The sequence below is a fragment of the Physeter macrocephalus genome, chromosome 20 (assembly GCF_002837175.3).
Source record: "Physeter macrocephalus isolate SW-GA chromosome 20, ASM283717v5, whole genome shotgun sequence".
In the NCBI taxonomy this organism is placed as follows: Eukaryota; Metazoa; Chordata; class Mammalia; order Artiodactyla; family Physeteridae; genus Physeter; species Physeter macrocephalus.
Window position 1 is genome coordinate 49,311,955 of NC_041233.1, and position 18,490 is coordinate 49,330,444.

The following is an 18,490-nucleotide window of genomic DNA, read 5'->3' on the forward strand; positions in this document are numbered from 1 at the left end:
AAGTAGCTCCCATTGGAGGTCAGCAATCATTGGCCAGGTGTGTTTTCTCGTGGGCAGTCTTTGACATTACCGCCGGTGTGCGCAATAATTGCTAAACCTCAGATTAGTTAAGCCCCAGGGGAACATCTTAAGGGAGCACCTTAACTTGCAGTAATCATTTTTCCCACCAGGGGTCTCTTTCTCCCCATCACTGGGGCCAAAAAAGCTTGAACTCCTGGGTATCTTTATGGTTTTCACAGCCATGCTGCTCAATGTGGCTGTGCTACACCACCACCTCTGCATCGCCTGGGGACTTGTCGGAAATGCAGAATCTCAGGCCCCACCCACACTGGAGGAATCGGAATCTGCATTTTAACAAGATCCTCAGGTGATCTGTGTACACATTAAATACTGAGAGGTATTTAATGGTGGTTCTACAGGACACTCCTAATATGAAAAGCTTGGAAGACAAAGAAAACCCCATCTAAATGGCCTTTTTGCATGATTCTTTCCCACTAAAAGGAGGAAAGAGGGTTAGGATTTGCTTTTATTATGAACATAAAATATACATACAGCATAATATACATTTACACATTTACAATTGGCAGTTACTTTCATCTTTTTTGAACTCATTCAGTTCTGCACGGCCCAGCGGCCTGCTCCTTCCACTTACACTCAAGACATTCTCTTTACCTTGGTACGTACAGTGTGTGACCTAGTAAGAATTACCAGGCCCAGGCGTCGAATGGCCGGGTTTACTGTCCTCACAGAATCACTTTCATTCTGTTTCCTTTCCTGTCCCTACAGGCTTTCCGTGGCCTCACACTTCAGCATGAAAAATTCAGGAGAAAAGAGGGGTGCAATAATCCCCTTTGTCTTTCAAAAACACCTTGATACATCTTCCATGAGCGAGGTGACACGTAAGTCGGCACTGACAGCACTTCTGGTTAACACGGTTTAAGAGCTACCTATGGGAAGAGGCTCTGACGCATCCCATACAAACTAAGCTTGTTCTCCAAATGGGTGATCACGAAGGATCTGAATGTCGGTGGTATCGCAGTAAATAAATAAATAAACAGTAATAAATACAAATAAATAGAGTGGGTTTCACTAAGGGAAATGTCAATACCTACGTCCCTGTGCTTTCTCAAAACATAATTAGGTGCCACTTTACAACAGGTTGATAAAGAGAAGCTGGTTTTCATGATGAGTTGCTCTTCGGGGCGGTGAAGAGCAGCCAATGGAAGCTTCTATCGTCGTTTTTCTCAGAATGTCTCTATGCGAGAGGCTTTGTAGGAGTTCTCTTTGAGGCTGTCAAATATTGCTTTGGTTCCATTCTGCCACTGTAGCACCAGATCTATCGGGGTCTTTCCAGCCTAATCAAAATAGAGGAGGGAATTTGACTTCCAGTGGGGAGGCATCTATAAATTCATCTCCTGTGTGTGTGTGTGTGTGTGTGTGTGTGTGTGTGTGTGTGTGTGTGTGTGTGTGTGTATTTAATGAGGTAATGGATAGGTGTATGTTATTGAAGTGTTTTATGTTTTCCATTATGAGTGATTTGCAGTTTATATTCAAACCAGCCCTTCACTGTTTCTCACGGGAATGCTTTTGGCATTTCAGATTAGCAATGGTTTTCTTTCCTGCGGGATATCCCAGGTGGTGGTAAAAAGTCCCCAGTCCCTAGACACTAAACAGCAAGAGTAAGCCAAGTCATTTTCAAACTCAAAAAATTCCTCCATACTTACTCAGTATCCTGCAAAATGGGTGTGGGGAGGTAGTAGTATCCCTCTTGGTCAAGAACCACTTCCTATCAATTTGGAAAATGATTCCTGATTGATAAAAACTGGTGGGGAATGAGCTGCTTCAACACCTTGGCTTAAGTACACAAGTACCACTCCAAGGGGTAGATTTTTCACAGCTGCTCAGAACTTACATTGGTCTCTCCCAGGAAATTTATTTTTCTTGGAGATGATATCAATGATGTACGAATAAATAACTTTTGAGACCAAAATTTTTTTACCTTAAGCATACATCTCAAGATATTTACAACAATTAAAACTGTGTCACCTCTCAATTCTTGTCTTTAAATTTGAGAAGTCCTAAAATTTTCCATCTCTATTCATTCAGAAGTCCCTCTTTATCCCAGAGATTGCAGAATGGCAGTTTTGAGATGCAAATAAAGCTAGAGACCTGTTTTGGCCCAAACAGAGCTTAGATTTTTTTAAAAGTTGGAATTAATTGGCAACAGTTGGAAATTAAGAGATTTCCCAACTGAATTTGTGATCTCTGTGAAAAAACTGGGGACCTGGCAGCACAATTCCTGTGGTTTCACGGAGCAGCAATGGACTGAGTTGGGGAAGGGCTGCTACCTTTAAGTAAGTTGTGTGCATGACACCAGCAGCCACCATGTAAGTCATCTATGCCATCTGCCTGGGCTCTGTGTGGATTTGAGTTAGTGGCCCTGCAACGTTCATTCTGGACCCTCTCACCTTGTAGCATCCTACCTTGAGGGACACTCATCAGCAAACATGAAGACACAGTTTTGGACAACAATACAGTAATGTATCGTTTCCAGTTCCCTTCAAGATGGTGTCCAATAGCGTAGTGGTCTTTTTTGGGAACATCCATCTATTGGGTCAGTGACATTAACAGTTACAGAACCTTTATGCTGGGGTCTTACTGATAATTCAGAGCCCTGAGCCCTATTTGTATATTTGGGGCTATTCTTTCATGAATTCCTCAAACTCCTCTGTATTGAAATTTATCTCGTGATTCCCTGGCTACTTACACAGTCTCGCCAAATCTGTACGCTATTTATCTCTGCAGGTAGTGTCTCTCACTGCCTAAAAAAAAAATCATATTTTCTGAAGCCTTGGGGATTTCATTGAATCTACTCTTTCTGATAGTTTGTTTAAATTATTTGATAAGACCAATCCCAATATCAAGAATGAGGGGACCCGACTGTTACCGCAGTCTCTATTGCATTTATTTTTTGTTCCTGTCACCAAGACTTTTTTTTTTTTTTGAATGATGAAGTATTCCTCTCAGTCTTATAGTAACACAGTAAGAGGAAGAAATTATTCACAGTATAAGATGACTGGGGTTTTCTTTCCTTCTTTGTAAAGTGATTCTCCAAAAGCTTCTTTCAAATTACTTCTTCAGTACTTTACACTCATTCCTCGCAGTGATATTTTTAAAGCTTAGATGATGCTTGACTGGGAATTGGGACCATGAGGAAAATTTGGTTACATTCCCTGGCTTACAGATGAAGCTTAATTAATACGTACTTGTAAAGGGGACTTATACAAGCATTTTCAGGGCCTAAATATAGGAAAGTATTTTAAGGGATGTGCAGATAAACCAAAGAGGAGTATGAACAGAAATTATCTCAAAAATAGAGGCAAAAGCATGGCTACCCCTGGAAAAAGTGGTAGCCTGTCATGCTGTTGTAAGGAGGGGAGGACTATTCAGAATTATTTGGATTAGATGTTGATTAACTTGAGTTCCTTGGCCCTTGGTTGCATTGACCACTGTGGAATTTTTGACAACTTCAGCAATGGTGGGTGTCTTTATTCCTGACTACCCCAGACCTTGCTCAGCCAGGGATGGCCAAGGCAGACTGTGCTAATGTCTGTAAGCGTGGGCGGTTTGGCCATCTTTTATCTTCAAGGCCAAATTTTTAAAGAATTACTACAGGCTATATTAGGCACCGAGGTCATAGCAGTCACTATGGCTTCCCCATCTCTGACCAGGTGATCTGAGTCCTTGCCAAACTCAGCAATGTCCTTATGGGAATGACCAGGGGCATTTAAACCATCAAGAGACCCCTGAAATATCAGCACTACCGTTGTAAGAATTTTTTCAAGTATGTGAGCCATATTTTTGTTCATTAGAAAGCTGGCAAGCAGGGCCCCTTGCTTGAGCACTTACACAGTTCTTGATGTTGAGGTCGGCGCCATACATGATCAGGAGTCTGATCATCTTGTACCGGTTCAGCCTCACGGCGTCATGCAGGGGGGTATCTCCTTCCTAGAGAAGCAGAGTGAACAGACAAGGTGAGCCTGAGGCCAGGAAGTGGGTCCCGCAAGGGTGCCCGGTTGGGGCAGTTATTCCAAATATGTAAATGAGTGGAGCTTTAGGAGGCCAAACTCTGCGGGCTACTCACTCGGTCTTTGGCATTGAGTTCCGCCTCGCAGGCGATGATATGCTCTGCGCACTCGTAGTGGCCGGTCCTCACCGCCACGTGCAGCGCCGTGCTGAGCAACTGCAAAATGCAAGAGCCTGCTGTGTCCCTGGGCGTGAGGACAGAGGCTGCCCAGACCCCAAGGCATGTGTGAAGGGGAGAAGTGGAGGAGGGACAGGGAGGAGGAGGGGAAGAGGAGGGGGACAGGAGGAGGAGAAATACCTTATCCCGCGCACTGATTTTTGCTCCTTTGTTCAGCAACAGTTTTAAGACATCCAGGTTTCCTCCGCGGCTTGCCCAGTGGATGGCTGTGGATTCAAGCTATACCGGGAAGGTAAAAGGACAGGAGTTAGTGAAAGAAGAACCTAGACAGAGGAATTAGTACTTCGTTTCTAAAGCCCAGGAACGCCAGGTTTGCTAGGGCATCCGTGGGTGACACTGGGCTGTCCTCGTCTAGGTTGCCAGTTGTAACTATTGTAGTCGAAGGCTCTTGCCAGATGTTTTGGCTAAACCCTTAAGTGTGTGAATGTGAGTGTATGCGCTCCTGTGTATGTATCTATGTGCGTGTTTGCATCATTAGGAGGTTCTTAATAAACCTAATAAATCTTTTTAAAAGAGGATAAGAGCTACAATTTATTGGGAATTTCCTCGTGCCAACATAGTGCTGCATACTTCAGACGCAATGATGCTCCCAGCAACATTATGAAGTGGGTATTCTGTGTTCGTTTTGCAGTTGAGAAAAACAAGCCTCCAAAATATTCAAGTTTCTTGCCCAAGGACACACAGCTAGTAAGTGGCAGAAGAGATATTCCAACCCACAGTCTGCCTGGAACTTTTAACCACTTTTGCCAGATACACTCAAAAGTTCTAGACAAATGTATTTTAAAATTCTGGCAGAATAAAAGTAGTCCCTTCCAAAAGATATTCGTCTGGATCTGACACCTCTTCCTTGTCCCTGTTGCTTTTTCCTCATCCCCTGCTGGTTGTCTCCTGCCTTTTGTGCCAGCACACCCTCTGTACCTTGACCATCATCACTCGTGGTCACTGCACTTACAGGAGTAAGTTTGATATATCCTTGGCCCTTCAAATCCCATGCTCATGAATTTTTGTGTCTTTCTATACAAACTTCATATTTTGTTTCTTTTCTGTGTGTACGTCTTTTGGGTTCAATTTTGGCCAGTTCCTTTGGACTTTTCCAGTCCCTTTTCCACTTTGCTGGAAAGTCAGATTGAGCTGTATTTAAATAAAGCATTTTCCCAGCTCAATCTTCAGGTCATAAAATATGCTGTGTACTTGTCTGTGTAGAAATCACAGTGGTTGAATTACTGAGGTCTGAATAGCAGCTACTTTCCATAGATGCAATTCATTTTGTATGCAGTCTAGCCCCAAATCTCACTGATGGCAATCAGCATCTATCATATAAGGTGTGCAGCTAGAGAATTCTGAGATGTTGTTGGCAGCCAAGGGGCCAGGAGCAGGCGGCCACATGTGGTGGAAGGACATGGAGGCTGAAAGGCAAGTGTTGACTGTATTACTTCTCAGTAAGGCTACTGACTTGATAATGACCCAAGTCTTCGATGAGGATATTGAATTCTGTCCAGCAGCTCTCACTTCCTTCGTTTCCCTGGAACACTCTTCTCCTTTCAGTATGTGTAGAAAATACTTCCCACATGACCTAGTCCCATCTCCCAACTTCCCTTTGTATGGAGAAACGAGCTTCTGCCTAGTTCTCGCAGATCAATTTTCAATACAGTCAGCCCCCTTTTCCATTGTAGGTTTTCTCAAGTTTCATATAGTCTACTTACTTTGGCTCACTTCCAAACAAAGAAATATATTTACCATATCACGGAATTCAATCTGGGCTCCAGCTTCTATTAACTTCTCCACAATTGCCAAATGTCCTTCTAAGCATGCTCTATGAAGAGCTGTCCGTTTATACTGTCAAAATAGAGATTTAAGAAGGAGAGAGGGGGCAATGCATATAAAAATGAGTATAAATCCTTTCTAAGAAGTATGAAGCTAGGGACTCTGATGACCTAGCTGATAGAAACTTGAGTGCTTCTTTATGAATTAGAAATGTCAAATTTACTAAAATTGTTGTCTAGAACAATTATTCTGCAACTGAGATTTGCACCTCCTGCAACATACATTTCTAAGTGCTTAGAGGTCTACATCGAGGCACATGGGCTTAAAGATTCAAAACTACCTAAATGCTGACATTTCCCTTTCTTGTATTTTGTGCCTTCATGGTTTCTGTAGTATTTGCCATGCAGTTCAGGCTGTTTTCTTCCATCTGGGATGGTTGCTAGGTTGACTATCAAAAAGCATTCAATTCATTTTTAAGAAAATGGGAGACATTTTTCATTCAACTTCAGAAATGATTCCCCATTTCAATTCATGGGGGAAAGGATACAAAAAGGATTAGTGATTTCTGGTAAATGGCTTCATATAAATGGATTAATAGACTGTGCTGGAACACCTTTGAGGCATTATTTCACTCCAATGCCCTCTATTTTCAGATAAGGAAACTGAGGTCCAGAAAATGCAGATTGGCTGCTAAAAATCAAACAGGCAAGTAGTGATACAGCTAGCACTTGAACTCCAGTCTACAGATTCCCTGTGTAGAGCTGATGTATTTGAGTCCAATCAAAGATAATGCTAATAATATATTTCTCCATTGGTGACTCGTTGGTCCTGCCATATTAAGAGTCTATCCCAAAGATCTAAAAATTAAAGACAAGCTGAAAAAGCAGTCAGAAGTATATTAGAGTGCAAAAAATAATGCAATCCATAGCACTAATCCAGCATTTTCTTTTTTTGGACCACTGCACTCCCCTGTTATGCTATTGGCATATGTGGCAACAGCTGGGGAGACTGTTTCAGGTGGATTGATTTTTGGCACCAGATTAGCAAGGCTGCAGCAAAGCATAAGAAACACAAAATTAATGAGCTGGATTTTGCAGTGCTTTGTATAAGCCTTACCTCATCACAGACATCTGGATTGTTCTTGTCTGACAAGAATTTTTCTACTACTGGCAGTTTATTCTCCAGGGCAGCCTTCAGAAAACTAGGCACATCCACAGGTTCTGTCTAAAGCCAAAAAAACAGTGTGAGAGTTACATGGGTTTTCCAACATTCAGTCAAACCCTCCACAGATATTTATTCCCCTGTAGCCTAATGCCGAGGTGTAATACTACAAAACCAAGCAGCCCTTACGATGATTTCGGGTTCAGGTTCCTTCACAACTGGAACTTTAGTTTTCCTGTATTTTTTCCTTTTCTTCAGTTGAATGATTATTTCAAGGTCTTCTAAATTTTCAAGCTTTGATCTTTGTTCTAGTTTTTTCTTCTTGAGCTAAAAAAGAAATCCATGTTTCAAAATACAGTGAGTTCTACTGACAAGCATTCTGGTTGTGTCAAAACAGAATCTGCAAGGTCTGAGCTAAGTATGTGAACAGTTTGCGCAAAAAGATAAAAAATTTATAATAAATCTTAGACTTGGATTTAGTGATTTCTTATTCAAGTACTTAAGGGTCAAATTTTTCAGCTAATTGCCTTCATCTTCACTTTCCTTGCTCATAGCATCAGCTTTTCACTGGAGATAGGATCTAGTCTCTAAGTGATGATTTTGTAATTATTTCCATAAACAAACCCCAGATTTCTGTAGAATTTTGTATCATGCTCATGAATTTTTTCTTTTTTTTTACCCAAAAGACTCCACTAATAAGTTTTAAGCTCTAAAATTTCAATGCCAGTGTCTTTCAGGAGGCCCACTAAACAGGGCTCATGAAATAGACTATCCTGGACTACAGCTAACAAATGCATGTTTTATCTGTGGTTAGTAAGTAATGAAAATTCACCCAGCAACACATTTTGTCAACACAGAAAGCGGCCACAGTCAAACAAAGATCCATGGACCACAAACCACATTACTAAGAAAAAGAAGGCTCCCTTGTTTGGGATTAACTAGACAGTGTAAGACATCAGAAATTCACTGGACACATTTCTCTTTCCAAGTCTTTCAATTAAAACACAGTCACAGAACATACAGTGATTGATTCAGAATCCAGAGATCATAGTCTTGCCAAAGAATTATTTTCTGCAACCTGTCCCATAGAAGTTGCCTCTTTATAGGTTAGAATCTGGTAAAGAAACATCTTTGGAATGGTTGCATCTGTTTGGTTTCTCTCTCTTCTCCTTCCTGTCTGGCATCTCCATCCTCTGCCCCGTCCCCAACCTCCCACTCATGAATTTCATGGAAGGGTCTTACCTCTGCCTCTCGCTGTTTCTCAGTTTTCCACTGTTGCTCCCGCAGGCTCACAAAGTGGGCTGGAAGTGTTTTCAGGTCCTCTTGCTTCTCTAAAGTGACAGCAGCTTCATACTCTCCGTCTCTGAAATCCTTAGGAAGGAACTCCCCAGCATCCCCACTGCCATTCTTCTTCCCTGTAACCTACAAGGGAAGATGGCAGGGTCAGAAGTAGCAGGCCTGTCCTGGGGTCATTCTCCACAGAGGATGCTGCAGGCAGCCCCCAGCCCTCCCTCCCTGCTGACAGTGGCCTCCATGCAGCACATTCTCATATCTCAGGCCGCCCCGAGTTGCTGCAGTGTTCCAGGATAACCTTCAGATGCTTGTCCCCCTCTCTTGGTTAAATCAAGGTTTAGGTTAGGTTGAAATGTTTAAATCTACTTTTAATCTACTTAATCACATTTCTCCTAGGAAAATCACAATCTGTCCTCCCCATCCCCACCGATTATTTAAAATTCTTTCGTTTTAGGTTGATGTTCCCTTGCCTTGAGTTATAGTTTCCAGACATATATTCTTGCAATAGAACTTCTCCCCTAAGGCATTTTGATAACTATACATGATTACACACTTTAGTAATAAAAGCAAAGGAGAAGATAATAGATAGGAAATATGTAGAGAATTCATTACCGCCAGCTCCCTTTTTCCAGTTTCACTTATTTCATCACATAAACCAACCATTTTCCATATAGGACATTTTCAGAGTACCAGCACATTATGCGAGAAAGAAAAGGGCATTTCAATTTTCAAATAAAAATCAAGGCTGCCCCATTTTTCACTGTATAGAAATAATGTGCTTTACATACCAGCTCTTCTACTTTCAGAACCATCATGTTGACCTGAAGTTCGTCTGTCTGTTTTCCTCCTGGGGGATGAAACGTTGAGTCGGCCCTGGGGAGCCCCCCTCCTCTGATCAGCTTATATAGCTAGGGCCGAGTGAGCTAATCTTCCAACCTGGGAACCCAAGTAACACCCCTGCCCCCAACCCGGGGCCAACTCAGAGGCAGGTGAAGTTTCATTCCAGACTCAGTGTCTGGGAAGCAGGAGAGGGAGGGGATGACAAGTAACCCCACTGAATATGTGAATCAGGAAGAAATGTGAGAGGGCCATTCCTTTGGCAGTGACCACACCGCTCAGCAATGCAAGTCATCTATTTATCGGGAAGCCAGGGGACAGCTGTCTGTTGGCATTGCACCACACCACTGCTCCTTTTCCTTCTTTGTCAGCTTTCATATGACTAACCCTATCAAGAAAATGTAAATGCCCTGTGTATCACACCACCAATAATATCTTTCTGATAACCAGACTTATCGACACACGTCACTTGGGGGAAGTGTTGCTTCAGGACATCCTATTCCCATGGGTAAACAGCCTGAGAGGAAAGGATCCGGGTCCTAATTGCCCTTGTCTGTATCTGTTTGGAATTCTCTGGAGTGATGTCTGGGGCTAAAAAGGCCCCATGACATGCCACCGTCCCATCATTATAAGAAATTGAAAGCATTCAGTAATGCACTTTTATTTTATGGTGTCACAGGCCATAATTAGCACATGACATGCTTACTGTCTTCTAAAACAGCATGCTTACTGGAGCAATTTTTATTCAAAAAGTTTCCAAAATGTCCCAAGATAGGTTATATGAGACCGGTTATCAGTAACAGTACAACCTTGATTAGGTCATAGAGCCAAAGTGCTCAGGTGCTGTGGATAAAAGACTAACCTGTGGGAGCTGGTCAATGGAAAACTGATGAATTCATAAAAGTGCTAACAAAAGATCAAGATGAAAAAAAAATTAATTCATGGGGCTGAGTGAAATGATGGGGGTGATTATAATTTTTGTGACTTTCTGTTTGAATAAAAAAAAATCCCACAAGGACTCAGAGGCAAAAAATATACAAATCAATTTTCACTGCAAAGTAAAGGAGCTGTTACAGTGGAGGATTACTGGACTGAATGTCAATATTATGACATAGTATGAGTGTGTTTCGTGTTTGGTAATTGCAACCATTGTTGCTTTTGTTGTGGTCATCCACTTACAATGCTTGGTGTCAGTTAATTTATCTCTTGTAAAAATAAAATACAGCGTGTGTGTGTGTGTGTGTGTGTGTGTGTGTGTGTGTGTGTGTGTGTGTGTGAGTTGTGGGGAAAACAAAGGAAATTTAAAATTCCTGAAAAAAAAATAAAGTTAATTAGTAAGTAAAAAAAAATAATAATAAAAAAATGCATATCCCTGGGCCCCACCTCAGGCATTCTGAGTTGATTTATGGTGAGTCCTAGGAATCTGTATTTTTCAAAGCACTCGTAATTCTGATGCATGAAGGCTTGAGCCAGGTTGCCAGAGGAGCAAAGAGCTTTGCTTTGGGGTGGGGTGAAAAGACCTTTGTTTCTGGTTTCTCATCTCTGAGGTGTTTAATTATGTGAAAATACTTAGGTCTCTTTATAGTTCAAGAAGAAACTGAGATTACTATCTCCAAAGCCATTTAAAACCTAATTTTTTCTCAGTAAAAGAAAGGCGGGGGAGGGGGGGGGGTTGGGGGGGCTTCCCTGGTGGCGCAGTGGTTGAGAGTCCGCCTGCCGATGCAGGGGACGCGGGGTCGTGCCCCGGTCCGGGAAGATCCCACATGCCGCGGAGCGACTGGGCCCGTGAGCCATGGCCGCTGAGCCTGCGCGTCCAGAGCCTGTGCTCAGCAACGGGAGAAGCCACAACAGTGAGAGGCCCGCGTACCGGAAAAAAAAAAAAAGAAAGGAAGGAGGTGGGAAGTGGGAGTCTGAATGGAACAAGTGTGTTCATTAGGATGTTATGTTGACCTGTGTTTATCACTCCCTTAAACGTGCCCACACAACAAACATGGCTGCCAATCTCTTCTTCCCCCTTGAACTGATGGTTTTTCTGGAACTTTCAGAATGAGACATTGACACACACACCCCAAAACCAAAGTGCTGGCAAAGAGGGACCCTCCCAATAACTCCTGTTATCTATTCTGGTCTCCTAATGTTCTACCCTAAAAGGTTTTACTTAAAGGAAATTTCCTGGTGTTTTCTTTGAGGTGGAGACAGCTATAACCATTTTCATTGGTCTCTTTAAATAAGAAGTGGCCATTTAAGCTTTTCCTACCATTTGTGTTATGCCTTTTTGTTCCAGGCCTGACCCAAACTGAGGGGAGCCTTAGGAGATATCTTTGAGGGAAGGGTTGTGTGTTGTTTAAGCGTCTTGGATATAGAATCCCAGAGCTGTTAGTGCCCTCAAAGTTCAAACAAGACCAATGCTTTCATTCTGCAGAGAGGATGCTGAGGCACAGAAATGTGTTAAGTCACTGGCTGCAGACACACAGCTAGTTGGTGGATGCTAGGTTGAAGAGTTTGGATTCCATCCATCAGAAGCAGAGAATCACTGAGGCCAGAGCAGATTTCCCATGGTGGTTCATACCTAGACCCACTCAGGGCCCAACCAAAACTGATTAAAGGGCTCTTCTGTGTTCAGATCACCTCAAAAAATGCAAGTGAAAGTGGGTGGGACGGCTCACCAAGCCATTCCTTCCTCTGGTCAATCAATCATCCCCTCAAACCTGACTGGTTGTGTGCAGGAGAGTCCAAGAAGTATTAAAACTTTGCAGAGGATGACACTTGAGGAAGGGTTGATGGAATGGGCAGAACTTAGAGAAGGAGCCAGCTGGCCAGATCCTTGGGTATCTTCAGACGAGGAAAATCACTGCCAGCCTCTCCACTCCCCTTTCCCATGTTGATCCCATTTGTCATTATAAAACATGAGAGGATTCTGCTCTTCAGAAAGAAATTCTAGATACATTTAGCTCGCTAACAACACATCAGACAAAATTGTATTTTCAAATCATTCTTATTCATCAAAATTGAGAACCAAACTTTGCAACTAGAGGAGAGTTCTCTGTCACTTGTTTTTCAGGAGCTTCCCTCCCATAAAAGTTCCCCTAGTGGGATAAATTCTGAAATTTGTATATTTGACTTGATCATAACCTCAAACTAGGCATAACCTTTCCTTACCAAGATGAATTAAGACAACAGACCTGCAAGTTGGTTCTAGAATGATTTAGCAACCCAATGTCAACTATCTGTGGCCGGAATGAGCAGGGGAATGGTCCTGAGCTTGGCCTGACGAGCCTTTCCCCTCCCCTCAGGATTTATGCATTTCAACGAGACCAGAATTATAACCCTGTTTACAGGTGAGGAAAGTGAGAGGCAGAGAAGCAGGGCCTAAAGCACCTATTGCTGTCCCCCAGGGTTTGAGAGACATGCCCAGACACCACCAGGGTTCGTGGGCCACAGCTCAGCTCCAAGGACAGTTTTGTCTTTCCAAATTTTAGGATATTATACTTCTACTCAGACTTTTTATTTTTACTATATTTTCTTGACTGTGTAAGTAATATATAAATATGCTGTTGAAAATTAAAACAACACAGAGAGAAGGTTGCTTAATTGCAATCTTGATGAGTGTTGATTCGGTACTTGATTTGTTTCACTTGATCCTTGTCTTAGAGATCATCTTCTACCAGCACAGATAAGTCTGTCTCATTATCTTCAACAACTATACAGATTTCTCTGTGCGGACCTACCCTTGCTTATTTAACCATGCTCCTATTTATGGACATTCAGGCTGTTTTTCAAAATGGTCCTTTTATTCGCTACAATCCAAGGTATTTTATAGCATATAAAATGTTATTGTTATTAATACTCCTTGCCCTTAGAGCACCCACCTTGATACTAAAAGGAAGGATTTGGAGGACTGTAGCCAGATTCTGACTTGGAAGCCGCATTGTTCTGCTGTTGCACCTGTAATTGCTCATTTGCCATCCCTCCTAAATTGCCTTCCCAGTCCCAGCTGCTACTCACCACTCTTGGCTCAGTGAAATAGCTGACTTGGCGCAACTAGGAACCCAAGTATCCCTACAAGGAAGCCAAGGCTCAGTTACACACTCAGAAATACCAAAGGGAGGTCATAAGTCTGAAGCAAAGGAGGTTCAAGGTTGTTTCCCCTCCCCTGCCAACCAGGGAAGGAATCACCTGCATTTGAGAAGCCACACGTACTGGGGACATTTTGAGCAGGGTTGTGGCATCTGCCTTCATCTTCTCTCAAAGGACAGAGTCAAGACCAAAGTCCTCCTGTATCCAGGGCTCTGTATAGAAAGTGCACGCACATTGCTGTAAGCAACCCAGTACAAGCTGCCTTTTTGCAGATATTGGCGGCCTCCTTTGGTAGATGTAGGTGAAGGCTGTAGTTCTCTCCTCCACACCTTACAGCAGCAGGTGCCTTGTTGTAAATTATGTCTCCAGCCAAATTCTACCACACATATGGATTCATGTCAGCCAACATGTACACACAGCCACATGACTGTTCTGTAAACTCAATGAAGCAGCCCCTGGCCATTTAGATCCTAAGACAGTGCCTGGCATAAAAAATTTACTTGAGGCAAATGAAACCATTCTAGCAGTAGATTTCAGCTGACTTTCTAGTCTAATCAGATGACAGAACCTTTCGTGTATGACCCAACACAAGATCTGACCAATTCCTATTACTGAATATAGGCCTAGGACTCTAAAGGGCATAGCAAAGTGCCTGACACATAGTGAGGCTAAATATTTAGTTGACACCCGGTAAGAGTCTTACATTCTTTTCTAGCCAAACCACATATCTTAAATCCTCCTTTCTTAAATAACAAATAATCTGCTAATACTAATTAGAGGTAAAGATAGTTAAAGTGGGTGACCTACTCTGGAGTGTGAGCAACTTATTAGCATCTTTCAAATGCTAACTAACCACAACAAGTGTAACCTCCCAGTTAGGGCACCTCAGAAGTGCCCTTTCCTAGGGTGTGATTCCAAGACTGGGTGTATCTTAGAATCGTCTGTGAAGCTTTTAAAAGGTGCTGATGCCCTGATCTCAACCCAGGTGAATGAAATCTGAATCTTTGCTTTAATATCCAGGTATTGTCTTGGAAAAAAAAAGCAAAACTCTCCAGTTGATTCTAATTTCCACCCAGCATTGAGAACACCACTCCAGGGTATAGATTTAAATGAATATGTACATAAATATACATACATATATCCTTGAAGATGTAAAAGGCAGTCAAGCCATCCTTATCCCAGTCTCAGAATTCTGATTGTGAAAGGCTTTGCCTTTACTACGACTATGGGAAACAAACACACACACACACACACACACACACACACACACACACATAAAATTTACTCATCAATATTTATTTGGCCCTACTATGTGTCGGGCATTTTTTAGAGCTGAGATATACCAATGCACACAAGAGACAAACTCTCCTGCCCTTGTGGAGTTTTCAGTTTTACTGAGCTATTTAAGGAAAACTGCAGGCAATATAATATGCTTCTTCCGGCACAAAGCCAAGGAGGGTCAGGGAAGGCAGCAGTTGTATATATATGAAGTTGTAAAGGATGAAGGGTGTAGGATGAGGAATTAGGGAACCTGGCTTTTAATACTGCCTCTGCCCTGGGACTAGTTGAGCAAATCCCTTCAACTCCTCAAGTTACCAAAGGAGAGCTTTGAACAAAATGATTTCTGGGCCCCTAAAATTTTATTGAGGTCTCAAAACCACTGAATCAAAAGATAGAAATAACACTCACGTGTGAAGCATCACATGCAGACCACAAAGTTGATTCTCCAAAACCTCTAAAACAGGAAATGGCCGGTAAAGCCTTCACTTGCCCAGTGTATTTCAACCATTTTTAAGACATGCCCCACTTGATAAACATAAAGATCTCACACCCTCTGGTAACATGAATAGAAATGTCAAGATCAGCCTGGGGCCCAAACCAATGAAAGAAATGGTAACATACTTTTCCAAAGTTTCCCAGGCCTTAAGAGATATTGATAAGGCTCCTTCCCTCCTCCTTCCCCTCTGAGAATCTCTGCCCAGGTTCTTGCTTTTTCCAGAGTCCGTGCAGGAAAGGTATCAATAAGCAGGAAGAGCTGTCAGTGACTTTATTTCCTCAGTGTGTTCTCTTTTAGGCTTCTGTACTAATTCCCAGTCTTAGTAAGGCAGAGCCTTTAACAACCAACATTCTGAGATGGTGATAAGGATGAGTGGACTGCCTGTTACCACTCGGAGAAGAATGGGTGTGTGGAAGAAGCAGCTAATGTGAGTGCATAATGATTCCCCCTCCTGCCCCTAAGCTTTCTGAAAAGCTAAACTTACTTCATGCAATGAAATTGTACTGAATGGACAGTGGGATGATGGAGAGTTTGCACTGAAGTAGTTTTTTAAAAAGAAGTCTGATTGTCATAGTAACACTCTGAAAAGATTTTGATGCAACTTTGGAATGACTTCACATTCAATTACGTAGGACATCCACTTGGGGTGAGAGATAAGTGCTTCTGTCACTGCAAACATAGAAAGAAAGTCCATTTAAGCTTTTTAGCCAATTTATTAAAGCAGAGGAGAATTATTTTTAAAATACAGTTTCTGACTTTAAGGAGTGTTGGAAAAAAATTTTTCTTGGTGTAGTTTGGAGTTTCCTAATAAAAGAGAAAATGCTGCAAAACATCTTAAGTTGGGGTTCTTTGGGAAGAAGAGAACTCGAGGGCCAGGAAAAGCACTGAGCAGTCATTGAGTCCATTTGCTGACCATCAGGAAGGGCCAGGTTTAGGCAGGTAGGACCCTCTTACTTTAAAGATTAAAACCTCCCTTTGTAAACATCCCAATGCTTAAACTCTCACTTTAACATGGTTTTTTTTTTTTTTTCATGGTTTACCTAAATTGGCCGTTCAGTCTGTTTGTTTCATTCTAGCTTCAGGAAAGATCATCACCACCAAAAACGTTGATTGAGCACATTTACATGAGTTTTGTTAGATCAAGAGGAGAAAAAGCTAAAAGGTGAAGTTTCTGCCCTTGAAATCTTACAGGAACAATCCCCTCTATGGGCTCAAAACCCTTCTTATAACTATGTATTGTTCAACTCTTCAGGACATCAAATTTTGGAGCATAGAAAGGGTTTCAGTACTGTCTAGCCCAGTCCCCAAATTAAACACAGTGGAGCAAGTGACACCAGAAGAGATTAAGTACTTCATCCCAAATCACACACAGAGTCAGGATCCAAATCGAGGTCTCCCTACTTCCAGGCCAGTACTCCATCCCCAGCTTAAAAGTATCTTGGTTATTTTTCTTCATGCTAGCTGATATTTAGTGGTCTATTCCCTTCAAAGTATTTAAATGCCCACACTGTATCATTTCATGTTTTGTCTCCTCCTATACAGAGGTTTATACCTTGGTCACTTTAATATATATAGGCTCCCATTCCTTGGAGAAATAGCTGATTCCAGGTCTGGAATGGGGAAGGTACAAGATGAGCTTAGACTACACTGTGCTGGAAAGCAAGGAGGTACTCATGGACTATGGGGAACTTGCCCAAAGATGCAGCTGTAACGTCTGTAAGGGCTCCTGCTTTCCAAATTTGGGATATGTCATGTCAAAAAGAATGATGATAACTTCTGAATAAAACAAATAGTCTATTGAGTCCATAGTGATAATAAATAAATAATATAAATATATAAACAAGTAAATAAATAGAGAAAGGAAAGGGGAAATCTCTTCTTTACAGAAGAATGCCAGCTAATTGTTATGGAGAGAAGGATACAATTAGAAAGTTCACAATTTTACAACCCCCAGTGAAATAACTGATTCAAGCAAAGATCATCAATGAATGTTAAGACCATTTATAAAAGGTTGTTGGTCATCAGGATATTCTCATAGTACTAAAAGATCACACAGAGATTACATATTAAATATGAAGGATCAAAAAGCACCTTTACAATGGAGAAATCTGGCAGGGACCACCTTCACAAGTGACCAGATTTTTCAAAAGAAGTGCTAGGGACCAGATATCGGCATTTTTAAAAATTTCAAGCTGATTCTAATTTCCATCCAGAATTGGGAATACCATCCCAGGGTTTAGATTTACACAAATATGTATGTATATGTACATATATATTCCTGAACTTGTAGTAAACAAATAAGCCATCCCTATCATGGTCTCAGAATTTTGATTGTTAAACAGTCCACCTTTACTAAGACTGTGGGGAAAAATACATACATCATATATATAATTCCTTCATTCAACAAATGTTTATCGAAGTCCTGTCAGGGACAACCTGACATTATGCATTTCCTGAAGTGTTGCAATAAGAAGTAGCATCACTTATGTAATATTCTTACCAAAAATGTTTAACCTGAATCCAATCATGAGGCAACATTCCGACAAATCTAGAATGTTGGACAGTCAACAAGACAACTAGCTTAGGCTCCTCAAAAGGTCAATGACTTGAAAAAACCAAACAAAAAAGAAGTGGGGAGTTGTTCTAGAGTAAAAGAAACAAAAGGGACAGAACAATCAGACAAGATGCGTGAACTTTGGTTGGATCCTGTAATTTAAAGAACAAAAGCCATAAAATACATTTTGGGGCCAATTAAAGAAATCTGAATTTGGGCTGTATTTTAGACACTGTATTTGACTTAATGATAGTTTTCTTGTGTGTAATAATGATTTTGAGGTAGTATAGGAGAATGTCCTTATTCTTAGGAAATGCATTCTGAATTATTTAGGGGGTGAGGTGTCATGATACCTGCTTTCAAATGGTTCAGCAAAAAAAGTGTGTGTGTGTGTGTGTGTGTTTGTGTGTGTGTCTGTTTGTGTGTTGAGAGAGAGAGGTGGAAAGAAAAAGAAAGCACAGCTTTAAAATATTAACAGTTGAATCTAGGTGAAGAGTATACAGGTGCTCACTGTACTATTTCAATGTTTCTGTCCCTTTCAAAATTTTAAAATAAATAAATAAAACCTCTCAGTAAAATAGGAACCTTAGGACATAAGCTCCATGAAGCAAGGAATGTATGTTTTTCTGTTTCTCTCACTGGTGTTCCGCAAGTCCTTAGAGCAGCCCCTGGCACATAGTAGGCACTCAATAAACATTGTAGGGGGCTTCCCTGGTGGCGCAGTGGTTGCAAGTCCTCCTGCCGATGCAGGGGACACAGGTTC

At 41.6% G+C, this 18,490-nt stretch overlaps 1 protein-coding gene across 1 annotated transcript; it reads right to left on the bottom strand.

The window, feature by feature from the left end:
* Window positions 1-508: 508 nt before the first annotated feature.
* On the bottom strand, window positions 509-9,460 carry ANKRD1 (ankyrin repeat domain 1). Its single transcript, XM_007118588.4, has 9 exons — window positions 9,271-9,460; window positions 8,432-8,611; window positions 7,379-7,516; window positions 7,145-7,252; window positions 6,002-6,100; window positions 4,385-4,483; window positions 4,145-4,243; window positions 3,910-4,008; window positions 509-1,355 (listed from the first exon to the last, which is right to left on the bottom strand). Exons 1-9 carry the CDS (start codon window positions 9,295-9,297, stop codon window positions 1,245-1,247), a joined length of 960 nt encoding a protein of 319 aa, XP_007118650.1. The 5' UTR covers window positions 9,298-9,460; the 3' UTR covers window positions 509-1,244.
* Between the last annotated feature and the right edge of the window lie 9,030 nt (window positions 9,461-18,490).